General features: G+C 45.9%; 1 protein-coding gene across 4 annotated transcripts in view; it reads right to left on the reverse strand.

The window, feature by feature from the left end:
- Positions 1-24,340, reverse strand: part of OSMR (oncostatin M receptor) — a 54,429-nt gene that overhangs the window by 22,716 nt on the left and 7,373 nt on the right. For 2 of the 4 annotated variants that reach the window (XM_049648742.1, XM_049648743.1), the window contains exons 2-6: positions 15,819-15,904; positions 10,304-10,476; positions 4,429-4,600; positions 1,839-2,114; positions 383-512 (exon numbers count right to left, since the gene is read on the reverse strand). In XM_049648742.1, the coding sequence (XP_049504699.1) occupies positions 383-512; positions 1,839-2,114; positions 4,429-4,600; positions 10,304-10,476; positions 15,819-15,891 (824 nt within the window). In that variant the 5' untranslated portion in view covers positions 15,892-15,904. Of the gene's footprint in view, positions 1-382; positions 513-1,838; positions 2,115-4,428; positions 4,601-10,303; positions 10,477-15,818; positions 16,395-24,340 lie in introns of those variants that run through there. The other 2 variants (XM_049648744.1, XM_049648745.1) reach the window with 2 other exon arrangements.

Below are 24,340 nucleotides of genomic sequence, written 5' to 3' on the forward strand. Positions count from 1 at the left end.
CCATTTATGTGGTTAAAGGTTTATTCGGTTTATGTAGCGATGAATTGCTGACTGCCCACCCCCAACATGGGTGGTGAGAATACTCCTCAATTTATTTTGAATATTCTTAAACAGTTAGAGATTAGATATACCCAGATCACCAGATGGAACAATTTACACCTCAAGATTCACCATTAACTGTTTTTATCATTTTTATGCTACGTTTTCCTTTCACGGAACTCAGGTGAAAAGCATTACACAGTTGTGACCACTTAAAGACTTCTTTCTGACTCTGGTAGGGTGGTTGTAAACTATTTCTTCACATTGTCTGTAACATCTAAATGTGACCCTTATTGTTGGCACAAGAAGGGACCTGTCAAGAACGTAATCAGAGCCAACTTACGATTCAAACAAAGTGTAGCTTTGGGAAAGCTGTGTGAGCAAGCCAGCGTCGCTCCCGGGAGCCCAAGTACAGTTCAAAGTCTTCAAGTCCCGGGTTTCACAAGAAAAATCCTTGGGCTCTTCAAATACTTCTGGCCACACAAAGAAAACAGATGAAAGATCTAGTCAAATCCCTTTATTGAAAGACAAGGAAAATCGGAAAAGCTCCCTTTGGGTCTGAGGCCACAGGGCTGAATGACAGAAGGATCACACTGGCAGCTCCAGAAGGTCACGTGTCAGGTGCCCCATCTTGGCCCCTTCTCTTCCTTTCCTTGTTCTTTTCTGAGGCATCACCGGGACAGGGACCGGTGGTAGTTCTGCGGTGAGCTGCGCTGTGTCCATGTGATGGAAGTTGGACCCCCAGTGCCTGCTAGTAGGCGCTCAACAAGTCGCCAAGTGTCAGCCAGAGTGAGTGAGCGAAAGAAAGAAAGAATGAATGAATGGAGTCAGTGTTGCCTGCTGCCTCACTGTGGAAGCTGGGGCTTGCAGAGAGCCTCAGGGCTATTATGCTTGGGATGCCGGGAAGTCAGATTTGGGGAGCCATTAAACTCAGCAGCAGGGAGTGGGAGTTCTAAGGACCCGGGCAGCCCCCGGAGCCACTGAGGCTCTCAGAGGCTGTTCCAAGGGGAACAGCTGCACCAGGTGTCTGGGAGCCTGGAGTCTGCCCCTGGCAGCAGAAGCAGGGACCCGGCGGTCGCAGATATTGGCCTACCTAGCGAGCAGGGGAAGGGAGGCCTCCACACAAAACACAGGAGGCCAGCGGGCATGTATGTTCACACAGACCTACATAAACAATAAAACGTTCCCTCTCCACTGGCTGCCACCGACGGAGGCACCTGACACTTTCTGCACCCACCTCAGAACAGGGATGGCCTCCATTTGCCCAATTCCTACTATGTGCAGCTACAGTGTCGGGGCCAGGCCCCGTCCGTGTTCATTCACCCTCAAACAACCATTACTGGGCCCATTCACAGAGGAGGAAACTGGCTCAGAGAAGCTAGGAAACTTAGCCAACGTGACACGCCCAGGTGTGGGAAGATTTAAAGCCAGGTCTCCTGGGCACAGCACTGGCTGCCTCTCCGGAGTCGTCTGACCTGCCATCTCTCTCCCCACTGTCCGACTGCAGCACGGCTAAGGCGAGGCAGGGCCCTTCCCAGTGGCCCAGGCCAGGACCTGAACTTTCCCCCCTTTAATACTCTTGGTTTCTAGGAAGAAAATGGTTCATAAGGGCAAGAAAACAACAGGAAATCCTGCAAGTACTGCTTCAGAGGACCTTTGCCAGAGTCGCTCCTAAAAGATTCGGGAGACAAAAGAACATCCAGGCCACGAATGGAAATGTTTACTTGTCTTCTGGTAAAGGACATTCTAGCTACTCCATAGAAATGGGAAGAGAGAGCAGAGAGAACGTACATACTTACTGGATACAAAGAGAACGATGCCTTTTATAACGTCTCCTCGGTCTGCCTTACAATAGATATTTGTCCCAGTCTCTCTAATGAAAGGAACGTTCTTCAAGTGGAACACACAGACGTTTGGATCAAGTTGTTCTCCATGCATCCATACGCCTTCCAAATAACAGGATATGTTGTTTTGATGGCTCCTAGAAACGTAACAAATGGTGACATTGGAGCCTTCTTCCACCAGCTTATCCTTAGGGAAAACGAACAATGGATCGTGTCCAAGAGAACTCTGTACTACAAAACAAAAAAAAAGACAGCTCAGTTAGAACATCACTCAAGTCAAACCAGCCCCTCTGTTCTCCCTTCTCAACAGATAAATTTACCTCCTCTACCTCCTCGAGAAATAGGAGCCTAGATTTCTAGGCAAACCATTAAACTTGGGAGCCTACAGAAACGATCCTTCCCAAGATGGCTCCTGTGGTCACACGAAAGCTGCTGCTGGACAAAGACAGCACGTCCTGTCACACTGGGATTACCGGGTCACGGCTAGAATCTGGCTAGGACAGCGGTAGCTGCATTCAGTGGGCTGCACATGATCTCATGCCATCCTTCCCCCCTCTCATCACCGCCACAGCTAGGTCTGAGCCCAAGCTCAGCAAATGTGGCCAAGCCACATTCACACCTGCCAGGTCTGCCCATCCCCACGGCCATGTGTCCCTCTTCATTTCTTCTCACCTTCTCAGAAATGCCAGTCACTCAAATATCTCCTGTTCCATTGTGTCCCCTTCTGTATGACCACCAGTGTATAAAACTCCTCAGGTGTCCCGCATTGTAAGCCAACTCGCCATCCTCCCCATGCTTCCCTCCAGCCCACTCTGGACCTGCTCCTCCACGGTCAGCCTCCCTGAAGGAGCTGCCCCTTTCTAAGCGCTCGGCCCCATTGCTCCTGCTCACTCGGCCCACTGCCGTCACTGAAACTGCCACCAGTAACGTCACCCACACCCTGTAGCCTGGGCATAGGAGCGCTCTTAAAGGTCCTCAGGTGATTCTAATGTGTAACCATGGTTGAGAACCAGCGTTTGGGGGTTAGGAACCATCAGTTAGGCTTTCCATTTGCTCCTGAGTAGTTTGGAGGTTATAGTTTTGAGAAATCTAGTCTATCTTATCAAAGTTGTTACTACTGTTGTTCTCTCTCTCTCTCTCTATCTTTTTATTTTAATCTCTGTTTTTCTTGTGTGTGTTCTCTTTCAACAGTTGGATGTGATGTGAAGAGGGCGGTCCCTGGAGCCACGCTGTCAGGTTGGAATTCTGGCTCTATCGCTAACTGGCTTGATGACCTTGCGTGGGTTCTTTAAACTAAATGTGCCTCAGGTTCCTCATCTGTGAAGTGGGAATAAGACTAATACACATTTCAAAGGACTGAGTTGAGGGCTAAATGAATATGTAGACTACTTAGAATATGACTAAAATGCAGATTTAATTCTATTACCAGTATTAAACTAATCACTAGGCTACTCATGGGTTAATGTGTTATCAGTTTGACTTAATAAATTTGCATGAACACTTAACATTCCTGTTCTATTGGCAGGAATTTCAGATACTCTGGCAGGGTATATAGGTGGAGAGAGAGCCAAATGCCTTTGCTTTAGAACCTGCCTATAGTTCAAATGAAGCATAAGAAACTGGAGAAATCTACTCTAAATCTTAATTATAAAAAAATTAATTTGGGGCGCCTGGGTGGCGCAGTCGGTTAAGCGTCCGACTTCAGCCAGGTCACGATCTCGCGGTCCGTGAGTTTGAGCCCCGCGTCGGGCTCTGGGCTGATGGCTCGGAGCCTGGAGCCTGTTTCCGATTCTGTGTCTCCCTCTCTCTCTGCCCCTCCCCCGTTCATGCTCTGTCTCTCTCTGTCCCAAAGAAAAATAAAATAAAAAAAAAAATTAATTTATCAAAATTAAGAGATAATGAAGACATATTTATCCATAATCTCATTACTCAAATGAAGACCGATTTTACTTTTCCATATTTCACCCCCTTCTCTCTACATCAGGCATCTTCAGACTATAGCCCTGGGCCAACTCCAGCCTGCCATCTGTTTTTGTAAATAAAGTTTTATTAGAACACAACCATTCTCATTTGTCTACATATTGCTTAGGACTGCTTTCATGTTAAAATAGCACAGCTGAATAGTCCTAAGACCACCAAGGGCTGTAAAGCCTAAAATATTTCCTATTTTGCCCTTTACAGAAAAGCTTCCCAATCTCTGTTCTGGATGCATACACATTTTGTCCTATTCTAATAACAACATGTGCAATTTATGTCCTGCCGTGTTTTCTTAGCATTGCCTGTGTCACATGTTTGGAAAATGAATATAAAGGTGTCTGAACTTGCCTAATTACCTCAATGAGCAAATTCTGAGGCAAAACCATAGATGTCTATCTCCTGGTGGCAAGTTTCACACCCACAGTTTTTAGTTCCAAGGGAAGACAAAGAAAAACAATGTCCTTTTTCTACCCAGTCTCCTCAAAAGAGACTTCCACTATTTGACTATTGATCCCCAAATAATATTAAATATGAAACACTTTAATTCTTTTAGCACCTCACTCCTTACCATCTACCTCCTCCCACGAAGTCCAATTGCTCCAGAACCTCAGCTCAGGGACCTGGGCGTCATCCACCGCACCCCTCATTCTCACAGAGTGTTTTGCACATTCCAAAGGCAGCTGGGATTCCCAGCTCCAACGCAGAACTTGGTTCCGCTTCACAGTGGTGCTATAGTTCTCCTAGAAATAAAGAGAAAAACTTGGAAACATGGAGCGATGCTGCCCTGGAAAATGGCTTGACCAGTTACACCTGAGAGCCCACCGAAGCTCCCAACACGCGCAAGCGTAGTTCATTCCCAATCAGCCAGTCACCCCTGCTCCAATGTCTCAGCAGCACCTGCCGCAGCCTCCTGTCCTTTGAGAACTCAGCTCCCGTGCCCTATGGTCATGTGGAGGAAGTGAGAGAAAACTGAAGCTACTTACGTCTCAGGGGAAGAGAGCAGAGTCAGAAGGTAGGCACCGTGCTTGTCACACAGGCCTGCTGAGAAAAATTTTTGCAAACTAGAGAATTGAGTCATTCTTTAAAAATAAGGAAGACCAGGGGCGTCCGGGTGGCTCAGTTAAGCTTCCAACTTCGGCTCAGGTCATGTCATAGCTTGTGAGTTCGAGACGCCCCTTCCCCACCCCTCACCCCCCTGCCGTCAGGCTCTGTGCCGACAGCTCAGAGCCTGGAGCCTGTTTCGGATTCTGTGTCTCCTCTCTCTCTGCTCCTCCCCCACTCACACACTCTCTCTCTGTCTCAAAAATAAAATAAACAATACAAAATTAAAAAGTATAAGCAAGACTAATGAGTATTTTTTTAACATTCATTTTTAGCCAGGGTCGGATCATGTTGGCCAAATCTCAGTAGAGAGGGCAGCCCTTCATGGCACCCAGGAGTTCCACTGTCAGAAGCCGGTAGATGGATCTCCATGAGGCCCGTGGGCTTTGTTTGTCTGTTTTCTGTTTCGTTTGGTTTTGTTTGTCTGTTTTCTGTTTGGTTTCATTTGGTCCCTTATCTTTGTAGACCTGGTGGCCACAGGGACTGGATCCTCTTCTTTGAGCTCCATCTGTCAGAATGTCAACCACACAGGAATGTCTTCCGCTGTGGGAAGCTTGCCCACATGGAACGACAACTGGTCTTCCCCCACAGCCTTTAATCTTGACCTTTCTAAATTACTGGTATTTTCATTCTCTAATTCCATAGGCTTCTATGGCTCCTGTAAACCATCTACAGCCATAAACCCCATGTAAACCCAACCCACCTCTCCCTTGCAGGAATCTCTCTGGACACAGTGCTCTACCTCACACTTCGGGAATAGCTTTACGTTTTTCCACCTCAGCGTTTCCTCACACAGGGCCCCTGGCTCGGGTCCCCACTCTCCCTGCACACTGTGCAGGCGCAGGATGCACCCAACCCCACCTCTCCTGAAGCCCTCCTGTACACTGTGTGTAGCTGCTGGTACTTCATCTGTCCTTGTGTCCCTGGCTCGAGCGTGGCCCCAAGACCGCAGGGACTGGGCTTTATTCTTGTTCACGTCCCACACGGCTCTGGGCACGCATGCTCCTCGGTGGGCCCCTCCAGGACACCGGCTCTCGGCCCCCACAGCTGGGTGACGGGACAACAAACACCTGCGCTTCCTGCGGAAAACTGAGTCTGAACCCGCATGTCTAAGGGCCAAGTGCAAGCCCTACAATCAAGAGGATGGGGCAACATGCATGTCACACACAACCTGGAGCTGGCAGACCTTGAGGCCTGCCCTCCACTGATGCCTTCTTCTCTTCCCAGGCTGCCAACCTTAACCATCACCCTGGGCAGAAGCCAACCCAGTCCTGGGGTGAGAGTACCTCAGTCCACCTGGGCGGCACCCGAGGGTGACCGTGCTCATCCTCTATGCAGGACTGGTGAGTTACGGAATGTTTCTATCTCGGTTTATTGGGATTGTTTTATCTCTAAACTACAAAACATATTTTTTATTTTTTATTTTTATTTTTTGTGATTTATTTATTTTTCAGAGACAGAGACAGAGTGTGAAAGGGAAGGGGCAGAGAGAGAGGGAGACACAGAATCTGAAGCAGGTTCCAGGCTCTGAGCCGTCAGCACAGAGCCCAACATGGGGCTTGAACTCACAAACCGTGAGATCATGACCTGAGCTGAAGTTGGACGCTTAACTGACTGAGCGACCCAGACACCCCTATTTTTCATTTTTTTCTAAAGTTTATTTATGTATTTGGCTGGGGGGGGGGCAGATAGAGAGAGGGAAAGAGAGAATCCCAAGCAGTCTCTGCTCTGTCAGCACAGAGCCGGACACAGGCCTCAAACTCACGAACCACAAGATCATGACCTTAACTGACTGAACCATCCAGGAGCCCCTAAAAAAATATTTTTTAAATATAACTTTTCAGGTCCTGATCTATGCAACTTCTACTATTTAATATGACCAGTCTTGAGTATATTTTGTATTGTTTAAGAGCAACTACCAAAAACAACAAGATTGTATCCATAATGGAGACCCTGCTGTCAACAGGCCACAGTCTGGATTTTACCTCCTTCTCTTTGAGATTTAGCCTCTTTTGTCGTCTCCACTGTCCCCAGCCACTCCACGCACCTCTCTGCTGGACCCACCCCACAGCCCGCTTCATACGGGTCACACTCCACCTCTTCCAGCTTCCCCACCCGCAGCCAGAGCAGACTTTTCAAACACGTCCAACCAGACCCTGTTATTCCTCTCCTTATGGCTGTCAGGATAAAACAGGAGAAGTGACCATGAACCCCAGTGTCCGGTGAGGCTCACCCCTGGGTCACGCCCGCCCCCAAGTGCTCAGTGTTTTCGGGCCTGGGAGCTCACAGCCCTTCCCTCTGGGCCTTGGCTCAGACCTGTGGGCTCTTCCCAGAACATTCTTCTCCACCCTCCCTTCTACACTAGCTTCTAATCCTGTCTCTTATTTTGGCTCAAACCGTCCTTTTTCAAGTTGCTGGAGAAGGTCCGGCCTAATCCCAACCCCTCAGAGACCTTGTCAGCTGCCAGCATGGCGCTTCCCACATTTAGGACACCCTTGTTCCTGCGTTTACCTCCTCATTCCCGCTCAGCGCTCACAGACCTGTGCCTTGAGTTAATGGCTGGACCCAGGCTCCCAGTCTCCAACGACCCGCTGAATGATCTCATCCCTTCATTAACATGCTGTGGGCTCTATTTCTTTCAGACGCTACTTGTGTGGGTTCTGTCTAACCACAATTTGTGCTGTGTGCTGTTTAAAGACTCGCAATGCAGGAGATAAAATTTTCCTTGAATGCATCAATTCAGTGATTACCAAAAAAAAAAAAAAAAAAAGTGATGAACTGTGTTTGGGCTGTTTTCACCAATCGAAGCAACAAGTTTCATTCGGCCCCGGCAGACACCGGTAGGTCACAAGAAACTGGCACACGCATTGATATGGAAGTCCAACTGAGGCCACCGACTGGCTCCTGAGGTGCTCGTGGAGCCCCGGCCGACAGCTCCGGGCCTCCTTCTGGGCTGGAGCCACCCGACTCTGCCTTCTGCCACTGCCGGGACCATAAAGCAAGTGGCTGGACGGGCTGAGAGCAGAGCCCGGCCCAGGGGAGACCGTGTAGAGCCCGTGGCCGCCAGCAAGGCTCCGAGTGGTCCGCGCCCTCTGGGAGGTGGCTCAGGGGCCCTGGCCCAGCTGTGAGCACTTGGGGCAGGGGGCTCTTGCTAGGCCTGTTTAGGAACAGGACCATCTGAGGCACGAGTCCTAAAAGCTGCTCCTTCTGCGCATGAATGAAAGCGTCCCGTCAGGCTTGCATTACAGGGAACGGCCTTTCGAAAGGGAGATGGCGCTCGAGACAGAAGCAGACCCCCTTTGCTGGCTTTCTTCCCCTGCACTGGAGGGGGAGCCTCATGTCTTTCCTTGACTTTAGGCCTGCGAGGTTCAGACAAGGGCTTCTCACGGCATTGTTGTGGGACACAACGGCCACTGACGTCCTGGGGACTGCGTGTGGCCATCATCGCTGACCGGGCACGTGGGTGAAGGAGGGCACTGTGTTGACTCTGTCACCTTGAGTAGCACAACAGACCTCTCTAGGCCTTGGTTTTCTCCTTCCCCCCCACCGTCAGGCTGACCTGGGTGATATGGGGACAATACCTTGGACAAAGATCTTGAGTCTTAGTAGTTACAGAAGTAGGTTTCACAAGGTGCTTTACCCTGAGAAAAGAACTCTTACACGAATCAAAGGTGAAAACAGATATGAACAACTGCCTGTTAGGAAAATAGAAAATGGAACCCAGTCCGTCCATGGTCAGTGTCACTTCTGCTAGTAGTGTGAGGTACTAGTTTTCCATAGATTCTTCTAGCATTTCTCCCGAATTTCTTTTTCTTAGACAATTAGTCTCAATATGACCTTTGCGTAATATTTTACTGGGTCCAACTCAACAACGAGTGAGTGTATCCATCAAAGATATACAAATACAAAAATGATTAGCATGAGGTACAACAGTGGGAAGATGTACCGACGGTGGGCGGTGAGCAGCTGTCCATGAGCATTACTGTTGTTTAAAATCAGAACACCAACGAGCTTTCATTCTTGGTAGTTTCCCATGGACGTGTGGAATTGCAGACCTGGTATCAATCCTAAATTCACAGAGTCAGAGTTCTATTTAATTTAGGCCTCTCACTCAGATCTCAAATGCAATCACGAATATGGAAAGTAACTGGAGGCTTCAAAATTAGTGGCATTTATGGGGCACCTGGGTGGCTCAGTCAGTTAAGTGTCCAACTTTGGCTCAGGTCATGATCTTGCGGTCTGTGGGTTCGAGCCCCGCGTCGGGCTCTGTGCTGACAGCTCAGAGCCTGGAGCCTGCTTCCGATTCTGTGTCTCCCTCTCTCTCTGCCCCTCCCCCCGCTCGGGCTCTGTCTCTGTCTCTCAAAAAAATAAGTGTAAAAAAAAATTTTTTTTAAATAACATAAAATTAGTGGAATTTATACTTTACTAAAGGAACTAACTATTCTGTACCCTGTACCCATGCCTCCACTGCCTGAGAGAAGATTGTCCTTCCACTGAGCAAATGGAGGTCCCAGCAGTGACACATCCCTGTGTTTCCCTTCAATTCAGGCAAATTCTCTGTTCCCCTTCAATGAGACAACATTCCATTGTATTGTCTTTCAACATCCCATGATAATGAACGAACATGATGTATGTGTAGATTAGTTAAGATTCCCTGGACCATAAATGGAAATTGAAAGAAACCACCAAAGTGTCACAGTGCACTAGATGGAGAAGCATCAGCTAAATGGACACAACCATGATTTGAACCAAGGCAAGTGAAAAATCTATTCCAAGGAATTCAAAGGCGAAGAGATTGTGAAAGTAAGGATTCTCACAATTTAATCTGTTGTAGAAAAAGCCCCAAGTGAGGCAACAAAGAACAGCCTGCGCTACTCTCCAACATGGCAGAAACATGAAGAACCTCTTTCTTTACTGGATAGAAATGTATTTCAGCATGGTATGAGCAAAGAAACTGACAAGAAGAATGTTGCCAAAAAATTATACCTTATTTAGGAAAATCTCTGGTGGACAGGGAAGAGGAAAGAGGTTGACCTTCATGGGTTTTTGGAATCTAGTACTCATAAGGACAGCCCCAAGAGCCTTCTTAGGGGACAGGGCAGAAATGAAGAAATAATCTATTTTCTTAACACATCTCATCCAACCTACTGAACCAAAGATGTCATGTTACTTTGTCCTCTATCCTCTTAACTAAAAACACAGAAAGGTAATTGTTTAGGAAAACCATTTTGTGTTGCTAAGTGTTTCCATACTGGGATTTTTGCAAATGTTATAAAAGACAAATCACGGTGTCAGAAAAGGAGTTTTAAAATGTTGAGCCAGAAAGACCAAAAAATACTTACCACCCAGATGACATTAGATGTTTTAATTCTACTGATTTCTATCTGAAAAACCATTTTTAATTCCTGATGATAAGCAAGGTTGTGGACACTCCATTGTAAATGCAAACACTGACGTGCAGAATCGATGGAAACTTCCAGTGATTCAGGGGCCAATGACAAGGGTTCAGACAAGACTGAAAGACCAAAACCAAGACATTTAATACAAACAGTGAAATTTAATAGGAGCACAACTGAACAGTCACAGATAATAAACTGGTCAATATCACCATTGTTTAGTTTTGGAAAATACTGCTCACATGTGCACCTTAGAATCAGACATCTTAAAAATCTGTAAGGGAATTTAGAAGTCAGTTGGTAGATGAAGAAATTAAGATCTAGATAAATGAAATGGTTTGCTCAAGAAGACACAGCGAGTTACTAAACTGATAAACAGTAAAACAAAAGGATATTTTATTGGGCAATCCAACTGGTTTAGAAACTTCTAGCAAGGCCAAATAAAGCAAGAGAACTCTTGGCTATAAATGTCGTATTTCTGGAAATCAAAAAGAATTATCTCTCTGAAAGTCAATATTTTATAGTTTATTAAAAGACTATGAAGTGGGAGCACATCCTATCTCTAGACATGATTACTTATGTGTCAATGCACTAAACTTAAAACACCTCTGGCAAGAATTTACTAAACTCTTTGGATGAGACCAGCAAGGCAGTTAGTGTGACGTAAAATAATTGTGACAACATTCTTAGCTCAAGGAGGGAACACAGCTGGAGAGGCACAAGGGGCTCGGAATAAGTAAATCCATGGAGAGATAAAGCAGATTGGCGACTGCTGGGGCTGAGGAAGGGAGGAATGCAAAATAACTGCTTAATGATTATAAGGCTTCCTTAGGAGGTGATAAAAATGTTCTCAAATTACAGAGGTGATGGTTGCATATTTTGAATATATTAAATATCACTGATTTGTTCACTTTAACCATAAAATAATTAATTTTATCTTACGTGAATTTCACTTCAATAAATTTTTTTTAATATATGTGATCATGATGATGTTCGAATAATACAGAAATTGAGTCCCCACCATCCTACCAGGTCCATGCTACCAAATCCTTTCTCTCTCCATTGCCAAGTTTGAATCCTATGTTTTTCTTGACCTTTTTCATTCACTTTTTAAAAATACACTGGGGGCGCCTGGGTGGCTCAGTCGGTTAAGCGTCCAACTTCGGCTCAGGTCATGATCTCACGGTCTGTGAGTTCAAGCCCCACGTCAGGCTCTGTGCTGACTGCTCAGAGCCTGGAGCCTGTTTCAGATTCTGTGTCTTCCTCTCTCTCTGACCCTCCCCCATTCATGCTCTGTCTCTTTCTGTCTCAAAAATAAATAAATGTTAAAAAAACTTTAAAAAAAAATACACTGAACTATACATTCCATTTTGTACTTTTCAAAGTACTTATGTTATTTTTTAAAAAGCTATAGAGGGGGGTGCCTGGGTAGCTCAGTCAGTTGAGCGTCCAACTCTGATTTTGACTCAGGTCATGATCCCAGGGTCGTGGGATCAAGCTCTGTGTCGGGCTCCGTGCTGACAGCACAGAGCCTGCTTGGGATTCTCTTTCTCCTCTCTCTCTGCCCCTCTCCTCTGCCCACACACACACACACACACACACACACACTCTCTCTCTCTCTAATAAAAAATAAAATAAATAAATAAAAAATTTTTAAAGAAAGCTATAAAGGGAGGTAAAACTACTCTATTTCTGGACAGAGAGGTTGAGTGATTTTAACTTGCTTTTTTATACTTTTCTGTATTTTGTAAATGTTCTTCAGAAATATGCATTACTTTCAGAGCCATATGTTAGGTTTTAAAAGAAATATTTCTCTAAGATAACGGGTTCACTTCACTATGATGACACTTTCAGAATGCATAATTTAGCCCTGTAAGTCACTTTGCACCAAAAGGCTGGGCACCAGTCACTTTTCCAGTTTTATTTCCCACTGAAAATTAATAAATTGGTATTCTGATTCTTCTTTTTTAATGTTTATTTATTTTTGAGAGAGAGAGAGAGACAGATAGACAGAGTGTGAATGGGGGAGGGGCAGAGGGAGAGAGAGAGAGAGAGAGAAAGACACGGAATCCGAAGCAGGCTCTAGGCTCTGAGCCATCAGCGCAGAGCCTGAGCCTGACGTGGGACTCACAAACCATGAGATCATGACCTAAGCCAAAGTTGGACGCTTAACCGAGTGAGCCACCCAGGTGCCCCAGGAAGGAGTATTTTTCATAACTGTGGCACCAGTAGCCCCGGGGAATGCCGGTGCCTGCTAAATCATCCCGTCTTTCCCAGCCCTCATTGCATCCTGTCTGCATAGTGGTTTGTTGCCGTCGGTCTCACACTCTAGATTCAAACTTCCTGGGGGGGAGAGGCTGAGGCGTAGGCATCTCTGGATGGACTCTTGTCCCCAGCACTTGGCACAACATCTTCTCCACAGGAGACGCTGACCTCAAATTAGAGAGACCCAGGATCTCCACAAGGGCTCAGGAGCGTGACAAGCACTGGCTCACTAACACCTCTACCCGGCCTTGGCGTTCTCTTCTCCTCAGGGCTGCTTTTCTAAGCCCTTGTTTGAGCACTGATCGCAGCGTGCGGAAATAGCCTCTCCTGTGTCCCCGCCAAGGACTGGGAGCTAAAGAAGGGTGTAACTGAGTCTTACTCAGCTCACTGAAACCAAGACCAGTAACGCACCTGTCACAGTGTAGACACCATGACCGCCTGCTGAATGAATGAGTCAACCACCAGCATCAACTCTTTTTCTGGAAGCTCTAGGAAGCTATCGCATGATGCTTTAGGCAAAAGAGGAACACTATATGGATGTATGCTATCAGTGAGTGTTGAGTGACTCAGGTAGTTGAGAGACATCAGTCAGAAATAATTTGGTCAGAAGCAATTGAGGACTTCCTTGGGAAAGAGTGGGAAATGTCAAGGTAAAGTCAGAGAGATTAAGGGACCTCAGAGATTCTTAAGTCCAACCCCATTATTTTTCAGGTGAGGAAACTGAGGTTAGAAAAAGGGAAGGGACTTTCCCAAGGTCACACAACTAGACCAGAACTCAGAGTTCTTGGCCCTTGGCCCAGCACTCTTTCTATAATGTGCACTGGAATGGGGCCAAGAAGGGCAGACTTAGCCATCAGACAGGCCCGGGTTTCATCACAGACTCTCCTCCCACTTTCCCCACCCAGCTTCTCTGTCTGGCCCCAACACTACTTAAGAAAATAAACCATCATCCATTTACAAGTTGGGACATCACACAGCTAAATATAATGCTATTTCAGAAGAATATTTACCCTCAAAGGTAAAAACCCTCATCATAATGTTGTATTGTTCGAATAAGTATATAATAAAGTTTGTATTACTAAAGTATACATACTTCACCCATACATACTTTCATGCTTTTCCTATATTTAAGAAATTATAGAACCTTCCAGCATACATACTTATACTATACACAATATACATACTTTATACATAGTTTAATAAGTATCTATATAGTATAAATACTCCCAGTATATATAGTACCAGTTTACTTCCATAAAAAAAATCTACGTATTTGCATCTCCATGTTGGTCTGTATATACTTGCACGAGAGAAAAGAAGAAAATACAACCAAATGCTAGAGTCGTGATCTCTGACTGAAGCAGACATAACTCAGGGCTAACTGGAAGTGAGTCTGGGCTCTGTCTCATTGTTCGGGAGAAGCTAGGTCATCTGAACCGGAGTCTCAGACCCGAGCCTGGCTGGGTTATCGGGTGGGAGATTTAGCAGATACTTGGCAGATGCAGCAAAGACCGAGACAAGAAATCCAAGCAGTGTAGGTGGGGACAGGAGCAGGAAGCTGGCAGAGCAGGCGAGCTGAGCTGAGAAAGCTGGAAACACAAATAAAGACTGGTGGAGAGAGAAAGAGGTACATGCACGTCTGATCTAAATAAAAGAGGCTGGAAGTGTGTTTTCTTCACCAGAGTCTCCTCTGAGAACAGAGTGTGTTGTAAATGGAAGGCACACAGTCTGTTGTCGTTGGATCAGATAATGAGACTTCACTAGGGAAGTGAGCTGTGCCAAAAGCCTGGAATTAAATGCCTAGGATTTCCTGGAGAGCCTGGAGTGGGGGTGTGGTTCTGCCTGGGAATCAGGGGCTCTAGCTGGGCCTGAACCTTCCTATGGTGTGGACCACCCACTCAGTCCAGTTGTGTCACGTTTAGCAAGTAAGATAGAGTGAGGGGGACACAGACTACAAATGAGAAGTCCTAATTCCCGTCTTTCAGCTCCAGATTATGGGGGATTATCAACAAACTATGAATTTCAAGAAGTCAGAAAAGTAGCATCTTCTCATGTAGCGTGAACCTAAAAGAAACAGACCCAGACCCAAAGAATATCAGAGAACTGAGCTATTATCAGAACAAAATCTCCTTTTTATTTCTAAATATCTTTTCACGGAGTTTTAAAGGAAATAGAAAAATTCTATGGGTATTTCTTGAAAACATCATTTTCATGAATCGATGGAAAGGAACTGTGTGAATAATCACTCAGAGCATATGCCTGTGCTTTGTGTTACGAAGGGAGTATAGCAAATAAACCCAGAATGAGGAAAATGTAAAGCTTTGTAAAATACAGGTGAAAGCAACACAATTTTTTTTAATGTTTATTTATTTTTGAGAGAGGGAGACAGAGAGAGAGACAGCACGAGCAGGGAAGGGACAGAGAGAGGAAACACAGAATCCAAACCAGGCTCCAGGCTCTGAGCTGTCAGCACACAGCCCAACACGGCTCAAGAAGTCGGTCGGACGCTTAACTGACTGAACCCCTCAGGCACCCCAACAAATGTTATAAACCAATAGACTCGCTCACGCTTGACTGTCAAGCTAGTTCAAAGTAATATACAAAGTATTTATAAACATTCTGCAAGTGTTGAATTCTTACTGACGAGATTTACAAAGTTGGTATTTTGAAAAACCCCTTCATTGGGAGATGAGCTAAATAACAAATACCATTTCTTCATCCATAAACAGAATTTCTTTACTTAGCATACTGTCTTGCAGCAAAGAGCTGCTCCGTGAATGCAGCTGAAGGACATCACAACTTGTTCTAACCTAGTGGCCAACACTGGGCTAGTCTGCCCCGTCTCCACATGGCAAGACGCAGAAGGAATTTCTCTGGCAATGGCCACGTAGAGTGTCTATACCACAAAGTTCTGCCAGATTAGATCCACTCACAAGTGCCTCGACGACCAGTGCACTGACCAGGAAATCAGGGTCACGGTGTGGCCGATTACAATGAGCAATGAAGACCAGGATAGTCAAGACTAAGGAAACCATTACTCCTCACCAATTCCAAGTGATGGAGTGAACGCCTCACCAATTCCAGGTAATTGTCAAAGAAAAGAAGACTTGTTCCACTTTTCTCCAAAGCACCAATTACCTTGGTTTTTTTATCTGTTGTTTTTTTTTTTTTCTTTACCATTCTTTCCACTTCTTACCTTCACTCTGGTAAGTTTTCAAGGACAGCAATGCCAAGAGGAATGTTGTCTGAAAGGCTGAAAAGAGAGCCATAGGTTCTGGTTTTCTGAAAAAGATAAATTATACACAAGGAAAATTTTATTCAATTTTCGCTCTGAGCAGGTTTCTTTGACCCAATTGTGGTAGATGATGGTATTAAGGGCTCCCACTCTCCTCTCCTCCCTACGTCCATGCCCTTTGTCAGGTGAGTCTGGAGTTCCCCCTGCCCCGCAAAGTAAGAGTGTAGTTCCCTACTCCGTGTGACTTGCCCTGACCCATAATAAAACAGAAGCAGTGGGGTGCCAGCTTGGAGCCTAGACCTCAAAATGCCTTGTGTAATTTTGCTTGCTCTTCTGTGTTTCTTTGGCACGAAAAGAGCATTTCTGGGCTCCCCTCCTGGACCCAGGAGGAGAAGGAGCAACACGGGAGGCAGAACTGAGTCACCCCGGCTGCTCCCCCAGGGGCCAGCCGAGCTCAGCCAGCAGCCGGCCAACAGCAGCCGATCCCTGGGGCAGGAGCAATGACTGTTCACAGCGAGCGTGCCACTGAGGCTGTGTGCCAATAGACAAGTGACCTACCAATTTCTTCAGGCCAAGCGAAGGTTGGTAAAGAAGGGTCAAGCAAAGAAACAAAGTTAAATCTTAAAAAAAAAAAAAAAAAAAAAAAAAAAGGACCATGGTCAGAGAAGAGCTATATTTGAATTGATTACTTACAAAGGAGTCATCTCCCTCATTAAAATTTCACTGAGGAAAAACAAGCACATTCCACCTAGAGAGATAGGCAGTGTCTCATTGTTCAAAATAACTTCCGGCTTTCCTTGCTTTAGAGGAGGCGTGTAAACGGCAGGTCAAAGAACTGCACTGATTCATCGGGTCCTTTGACCACAGGCCAATCTGAGGGCACAAAGAATGAACCTCGGTGACCTCAAGAAGGCTAACATGTTCTTAATTTATAATAAGAGTGTTAGTCCACGGAAGCCTTGAGTTTCACTTTTTTACTTCAAAGTCTGACTCATCCCAGAGAGAGGCAATTAAACAGTTCAGAGCCCATTTTGCCTCTGTCTAGCCACCTGGACTTCATCAAAAGCCAGAAAATCAGCGAACCACATCACCCGTTTTCACTACCTCCAACTAAATGGGAACAGCAGTGAAGACAGAAGAAGAATACACCAAACCATTCCATTCTTCTAGGGTAGTCAAATCTGCTTACACATGAGCCCGCCTGCAAACACAAGCAAAAGTCTGCAAACGACGGCTTTTAGTCACAGTCCTTCTACTTTTGGCAGACGGGTCATTCGTCCCCCTCTAACATCCCTACTTACAACTTCAAACAGGTTCCTGTTTCCATTAAATATCAAAGCCAGGGAGAAAACCAAATTCAAGAGAAAATCGTTTCTGCTCAGAGCCAAAGGCAAGGCAAAGGAAAATGCTGGCACGAAGCCTCTGGCGCTCAGTGTGCAACTGAAGCATCCTTCCAGTCCTAGGCTACGGGTACAGGATCTTCCCGTCCTAACACCGACATCACCTGAGGAACGCAGGGTGCCATGCTGTGAGGAAATCTCATCCCGTAAATCGAAGACCAGATGATTCAGGGAGTGAGGTAGGCTGCCTGATGTTCTCTGTACGAAAGGGCTCTTTGAAGTGTTTTTAAAATTTTGGAGTTCTGGTAAGTCACACAGTTCACATGCTCCCAAATGTCAACAAATTATAGAGACAGAGAAACTTAAAACTAAAAGTTAGAAGCCACCTACCCATTGAAGGTAACCAGAAATTAAAGAATGAAGTTTTCATGTAACAGAGCCCAAAATATGAGCATTTACAAAGGACTTGTTTCTATGGTCTGATGATCACAGGAAAGTCTTTGAGAAGCACCAGGACGGTCCCGTCTGGAAGTCCCGCCCTCCCCCACCGTCTCACACATGGCAGGTTGTGAATCCGAGGAGGCTGGCTTCAGCAGCCATTCAGATCTACGGTTTTTCCTTTCATCCGTTCTGACGTGCACCGTTTTAGACGTGCTGGACAGGTGGCAACTGGGACACAGCGGTCACTGCCTGCACCTGGGCGAAGTGCTTATTTCCCGTGGTGTGACTGGACAGCCCCCATCCCAACACTTCAGGCCCCAGACCACGCCAGGACCACTTGCAGAGGGATTATGGGTCCTGGCTGTCGTCTGAATACTCTGGCAAAATCAGTAAAGTTCACCAAAACTTGCAGAGTGAGGGTCAGCAGCTGGAAGAACATCCCAGAGACACCGGTGTCAGCCTTTGGGAAACGCCGCACGAACAGTTTTCCCGACGCCTGATGCCGTGCGAAGGACACAGACACCCAGGGCTCTGAGTCAGCTGCTCCCAGGCCCCAGGTGACCCTGAACAGCCCATGTGGCCCCCACCCCTCCTCCTCTGTAAACCTGCCTCCAAAGACCCTGTGCCTACTCCGAGGGCACCAGCTCTTGGCTGGTGAGCTCCCCCACAACCACAGGGAAGAACCTGGAGGTGAGGGGGTGAGTGGCACCCAGACGCTGAGGTGGGAGAGTGCTGGGCTCATTCAAGGAACAGCAGGAGCTCCTGCTGCAGTGAGAGGTGAGAAGCAGGAGGGGAAAACAGAGGGTCCACAGAGGGAGAGCAGACAGGGAAGCATTTTCCCAACTGTGGCTTCTACCCTGAGCCAGGTGAGAGCCACTGGGGAGTTTCGGGACAGGAATAGCCTATCTTACTCACCAGAACAGGAAGAGACTGGTGGGGACAGGAGGGGGCAGGAGCGGTGGGAGGGACAGCAGTTAGGAGGGTCTGCAGTAGTCCATGGACAATGGCACTGGCTCAGGCCACGGTCACAGCAGTGGAGGTGGGAACAGCGGTGGAACTCAGGAGAGATCTGACAGACAGAGCTGGCAGGATGTGACAGGGGCTGACAAAGTCAGACATCACGGGTGGCCCCCAAAATGGCCTGAGCTCTTGGCAGAAGGGAGGCTGCTATCAACAGAGAAGAGACGAACAGATGTAGTGGGCTCTATCGAGGGCTCGGTTTGCAGCTTGCTACATTGGAGACGCTTATGTGACAGCCACGTGAGCTGGCTGGACACACAAAGTGGGGTCCAGGGGAGGGGTCCGGGCAGGGGTAGAAATCATCCTCGGTGCATGCATGTGGTACTTAAGCCACAGGACTGGATGATCACCTGCAGACTCCATACAGACAGAGAAGAGAGGTCAGCACATGAGCTCTGGGGCGCCCCGCGCCCTAGACTGGACCCCTGATGCAGATCAACGACACTGCAGGATTAGGCCAGGCCTTCCTACGGCACCTGGAGGATAAGGGCTGAGTGTGAGTTGGGCCGGCAAGCCCCTTCCTCGGCAGTCAGTGCTCCACCTGTTCTCCTAGGGACTGCTGTTCCGGAAAAGCCCACCGTGCTCTCTGGTTCTTCCATCAGGCTTTCTCTTGCCATGTCCGTGGGGAGTATTGCCACTTACAGTGTCCAGTAAGAAAAGGAAGTCAGGAAGAATTCGGAAAGGCAAAACCACTTTCCTGCCTCACCCACACTACTTAGTTCTTTGCCCAAATCTGTTCTTTATTTCTATTTTTCAGATCTCCATCATTCCCAGCCAGACTATGTGCTGCCTGAGGACAGGCCTGGACCTGAGTCCCCACTGTCTATCATAGTCCCAGGACGTGGTTGTTACCCAGTAAATATCCAGTAAATGAATAAACGTTTGTACTAATTTTCTCACATTCTTTCTTCTTTGCTTTCAATTTTATTTTATTAAGGAGATTCTTTTTCAGGCCCTTCTACTTCTCCTGTTGCCAAATTCATAGTCTAATTCATAGTCTCATTCATAGTCATAATTCATTGCCTAATTCATAGTCTTTCATTGACATTTCTTCTCTGGGGAGACAAAGGGAGAAAAGAAAAGAAAAATTACCCACTCATTTTGTAGAACTTCTCATTCAAATCTTGTCTCTGTGCAAAACGAAGATGCCTTTGAACGTCCCTCAGTACAAACACTACAGGCACAGCTTTTGCAAAGGGTGTGAGTCTGCCCTTCTTCTCTAGGACTTCTTGTACCGTCATTACTAAAATATTTATTCCTGGGAAGTTTCCTCACCATAAATAATCCCCATGAGAAGCAACATGACCAGTCATTTGCTTCCCAAGAACGGGGGTGTGTTGCCAAACTCTTCAGAACTGGCTGGGTGCCCAGTGATGTCATATGCAAATTCTATTTTAAAGAAAGAAGCTGTTCATCCAGGAAGTGTGCTTGGGTGTGTGCTCCCTGTGAAAGAGTTCTGTGCGGCAGCACCAAGAGTTGCATGGCATGTTCCCCACATTTCCCAAGTTCATCTACTTTGTTCTTTTCTATGAGCACTGCATGTTTTTGGGAACCCTTTTGAAAGGGCCTCCACCATTATAGCACAGGATGCATTACTTGTAAGGTTTCACTGAAATTCCACCCCCCTTTCCTCCTAAAGTATCCACCACCCAGGGGCACCTGGGTGGCTCAGTCAGTTAAGCGTTGGACTTTTGGCTCAGGTCATGATCTCACAGTTCATGGGCTCCAGCCCCGCGTTGGACTCTGTGCTGACAGCTCGGAGCCTGGAGCCTGATTCGGATTCTGTGTCTCCCTCTCTCTGCCCCTCCCATGCTCGCACTCTGTCTCTTTCAAAAATAAATAAACATTAAAAAATTAATTAAATAAAATAAAGTATCCACCACCTGGAGGTGGTGCCCAAAGAAAGGTTTAAGCACTCCTTGTCCTCTCTTTAAACCTGCCTGGTTAAGTGTTTCTACTAGTTTTGTAAGATCATCCCCTATTTATGAGACTGAATTGGCTTATGCACAATCACTTTTCTTTTTTTTTTTTTCTTTTCAAAATCTTTCTCATGTTTATTTATTTTTGAGAGAGAGAGAGAGAGGGAGAGAGAGAGAGAGAGAGAGAGAGAGGCAGAGCATGAGCAGGGGAGGGGCAGAGAGAGAGAAAGGGAGACACAGAATCAGAAGCAGGCTCCAGGCTCCGAGCTGTCAGTACAGAGCCCAGTGTGGGGCTTGAACTCACAAACTGCAAGATCATGACCTGAGCCAAAGTCAGATGCTTAACCGACTGAGCCACCCAGGTGCCCCTTGCTTTTCTTTTTTAAATCAACATTCAGTTAAAGATTCTTGGAACTTGTGATTGATTAAAGCTGGATCTTTGAGTGGTAAGTGAAGACAAAGAAAGGAATAGAAAACCTAGATCCAAGGAGTATTCTGGACCTAAAGAAGATGTAGGAATTTAGTACATGCTAACGATATATTTTAAATCACTGGAGACAAGACAGATTATTCCCCAGAATCATACCGGAACAATAACCTAGACCTTTGTGGGAAAAGGAAGCTGTAATAGTCAAGTGCATGGGCTCTGACATAAGACTGCTGAGGGTCCAATCATTGCTCTGGCACTTAATAACTATATCACTGTGGACATGTTACTTAAATTAAACCCATTAAGTAACTGGGTGGCTCAGTCAGTTAAGCATCCGACTTCAGCTCAGGTCATGATCTCATGGTTCATGAGTTCGAACCCCGCGTCCAACTCTGCACTCACAGCCTGGAGTCTAGAGCCTGTTTTGATTTTGTCTCCCTTTCTCAATGCCCCTCCCTTGCTTGTGTGCTCTCTCTCAAAAATAAATATTAAAAAAAAGAAACCAATCAAAACAGATAAGCTACCCTGTAAAAAAACTGATAGATGATATAAATATGTAATTCACAAAAAAACGAAACACCAATAGCCAAAAGAGAATAAAGAAAAACAGGACAATATCATTATTAATTAAATACATGCAAATTAAAAAAGTAATTGTATATGTCTGTATGTGGGTCTGCGTGGTATCCAACTGGCAAACCCTAAAAAGGTCTTAATACCTAGCATTGATAAGAGTTTGAAGAAGCAGGCTTGTTACTCACTGATGGTCAAACAGCACAACTTTGCCAAGGTCATTTTGAAAATACCTATTAAAATTCCAGGGTGCATTCCCTTTGATCCAGAAATTCTATTTCTGGAATTTTGTCCTCTAAATAGTATGCTTGTATATGTGTGTCTGTATACAAAACTGATGTATTTTAAAGAGGGTTCATTGTGGTATTGTTAATATTTAGGAAAAATGAAAACGTGAAATGTTTTCCGTGAAGTGTCCAAATGTCCGTGAAAAAGCATCAGAAAATTCCATCGTGGTGCATTTCCACAAAGGAGTACTATGAAACTGTGAAAAGGATAAGATAGATCTATGTGCTGCCATGGAAGAATATCCAAAAAATACTGAGTGAAAAAGCCCATTTCAGAATAGCGTGTGCGCACAAACACCTCTGGAAGACGGGTGTGCGAGCGTGCAACCGTGCCACTCTGTGCTCCCTTTATTTTTTTTATTTTTTATTTTAAAAAATTTTTTTTGATGTTTATTTATTTTTGAGACAGAGAGAGACAGAGCATGAAGGGGGGAGGGGCAGAGAGAGAAGGAGACACAGAATCGGAAGCAGGCTCCAGGCTCTGAGCCATCAGCCCAGAGCCTGATGCGGGGCTCGAACTCACGGACCGCGAGATCATGACCTGAGCTGAAGTCGGACGCTTAACCGACTGCGCCACCCAGGCGCCCCTCTGTGTTCCCTCTAGAAGGCTCTGCCTCAGGACCGTAGCTGACTGACAGCCTCCACTGCTGCCCCTTTCCATCCACTGCACATTCAAACCCCAGCCCACAGTCCCCGCAGGCTGCTCCCAGCAGATGATCGGGCCAAACTTTTTCTGCTCAACAGGGGACTCCTCCAATAGGCAACATTTGATCTACGTCTCCCCACTGGCCTGGGCAAAACATTCTCAGAACTGCATTGTAGGTGTAAGCCCTTCCCTCTCAATCTTCCTTCTTCCCTGTCACCTTGCATGGGATTTGCAGGCTTTCTCTGCCTCTTCCCGCTCCCTTGTCCCTTTATCCCTCACCAGAGCATTTCCCCCAAATCTCTTGCACATCCATTTCTGCCTTGCTGTCTTCTACTTCAAGGATCCAAACTGGCCCCCAAAGACACACCCAACTAGTAACACTTACAGATTTAGAGCTGGGATGGAGTAAAGGAGGTGAGCAGGATGGAAATTATGGTCAAATCTCTCAAGTTATGTAATTCTGCAACATAAAGCATTCTTTACAACATGTGTGCGTTTTACACATATTTACATATGCAAGTAGTGGCAATTCCATTACTTTCAGATTTGAACCATATATCCTAACAGGGTTAAACCAGTTGACAATAGTTTTTGATTCAAATCCAAACCATACTTGTCAAATAGACCTAAAAAAAGGTGGTGGCTGTTGTTGTTGTTTTTAAGTTTATTTATCTTGAGAGAGAGACAAGGAGAGAAAGAGAGTGCGAGCAGGGGTGGGGCAGAGAGAGATGGAGAAAGAGAATCCCAAGCAGGTTCTGTGCTGTTAGCGCAGAGCCCAACAAGGGGCTTAATCCCAAGAACTGTGAGATCATGACCCAAGCCAACAGTCATATGCTTAACTGACTGAGCCACCCAGGGGCCCCAAAAAAGATTGGTATTTTTTAAGTACTGGATCAGCCTACAAGCGTGTCGTGTGTTTCTGTACAAAAACGTGATCTCTCAGGTCCTGAGAGAATATAGGGGCTTTAAAAATGCATTTTCAATTACAGAAAGTAATCAATGTCCTGGGTAGAAAAACATACTGCCATTCCCTTCTGACAGACCAGCATACTAAGGAATGTGAAGTGACCTTGCTCAAAGCCCCCCATTGGACAGATGGAGAACAGAAAGAGGTGACCAAGAGATCACATGACATATGAAAAGTTTACTCACATGACAGCATAGCTTCTGTTGACGTACAACATCTACTGTTCTCACACAGTAGGAGCTAATTCCATGTTTTCCAAGGGTTCTTTTTATCTTACATTTTTCCAAGTGTTACTTACATCTTACATTTTTCTATTTGGTAAGACACTTGAAATTATGGCTTTTTAGTTGACTTTAGATTTCATACTCAGACTGGATGTATTTTATGTGGCTATCTTCATCTTAAGACAACGGTTTTATTTATTTATTTTTTTAAATTTTTTTTCAACATTTTTTATTTTATTTTTGGGACAGAGAGAGACAGAGCATGAACGGGGGAGGGGCAGAGAGAGAGGGAGACACAGAATCGGAAACAGGCTCCACGCTCCGAGCCATCAGCCCAGAGCCTGACGCGGGGCTCAAACTCACGGACCGCGAGATCGTGACCTGGCTGAAGTCGGACGCTTAACCGACTGCGCCACCCAGGCGCCCCAAGACAACGGTTTTAAATGATCCAGAGAGTTGACTGCCTCAGTGATTTCAGATCTAAGACTAGAACTTGGTATTATATTTAGTGCCCTATTAACCCTCTGTCCTTAAAAAAAAGAAGAAGAAAGGAAGGAAAGGAGGGAGGGAAGAAACAACACAACAATAATTTAGTTCAAGTTCTCTTTTTTTTTTTTTTTTTAATTTTTTTTTTTT

The sequence above is a fragment of the Panthera uncia genome, assembly GCF_023721935.1.
Source record: "Panthera uncia isolate 11264 chromosome A1 unlocalized genomic scaffold, Puncia_PCG_1.0 HiC_scaffold_17, whole genome shotgun sequence".
In the NCBI taxonomy this organism is placed as follows: domain Eukaryota; kingdom Metazoa; phylum Chordata; class Mammalia; order Carnivora; family Felidae; genus Panthera; species Panthera uncia.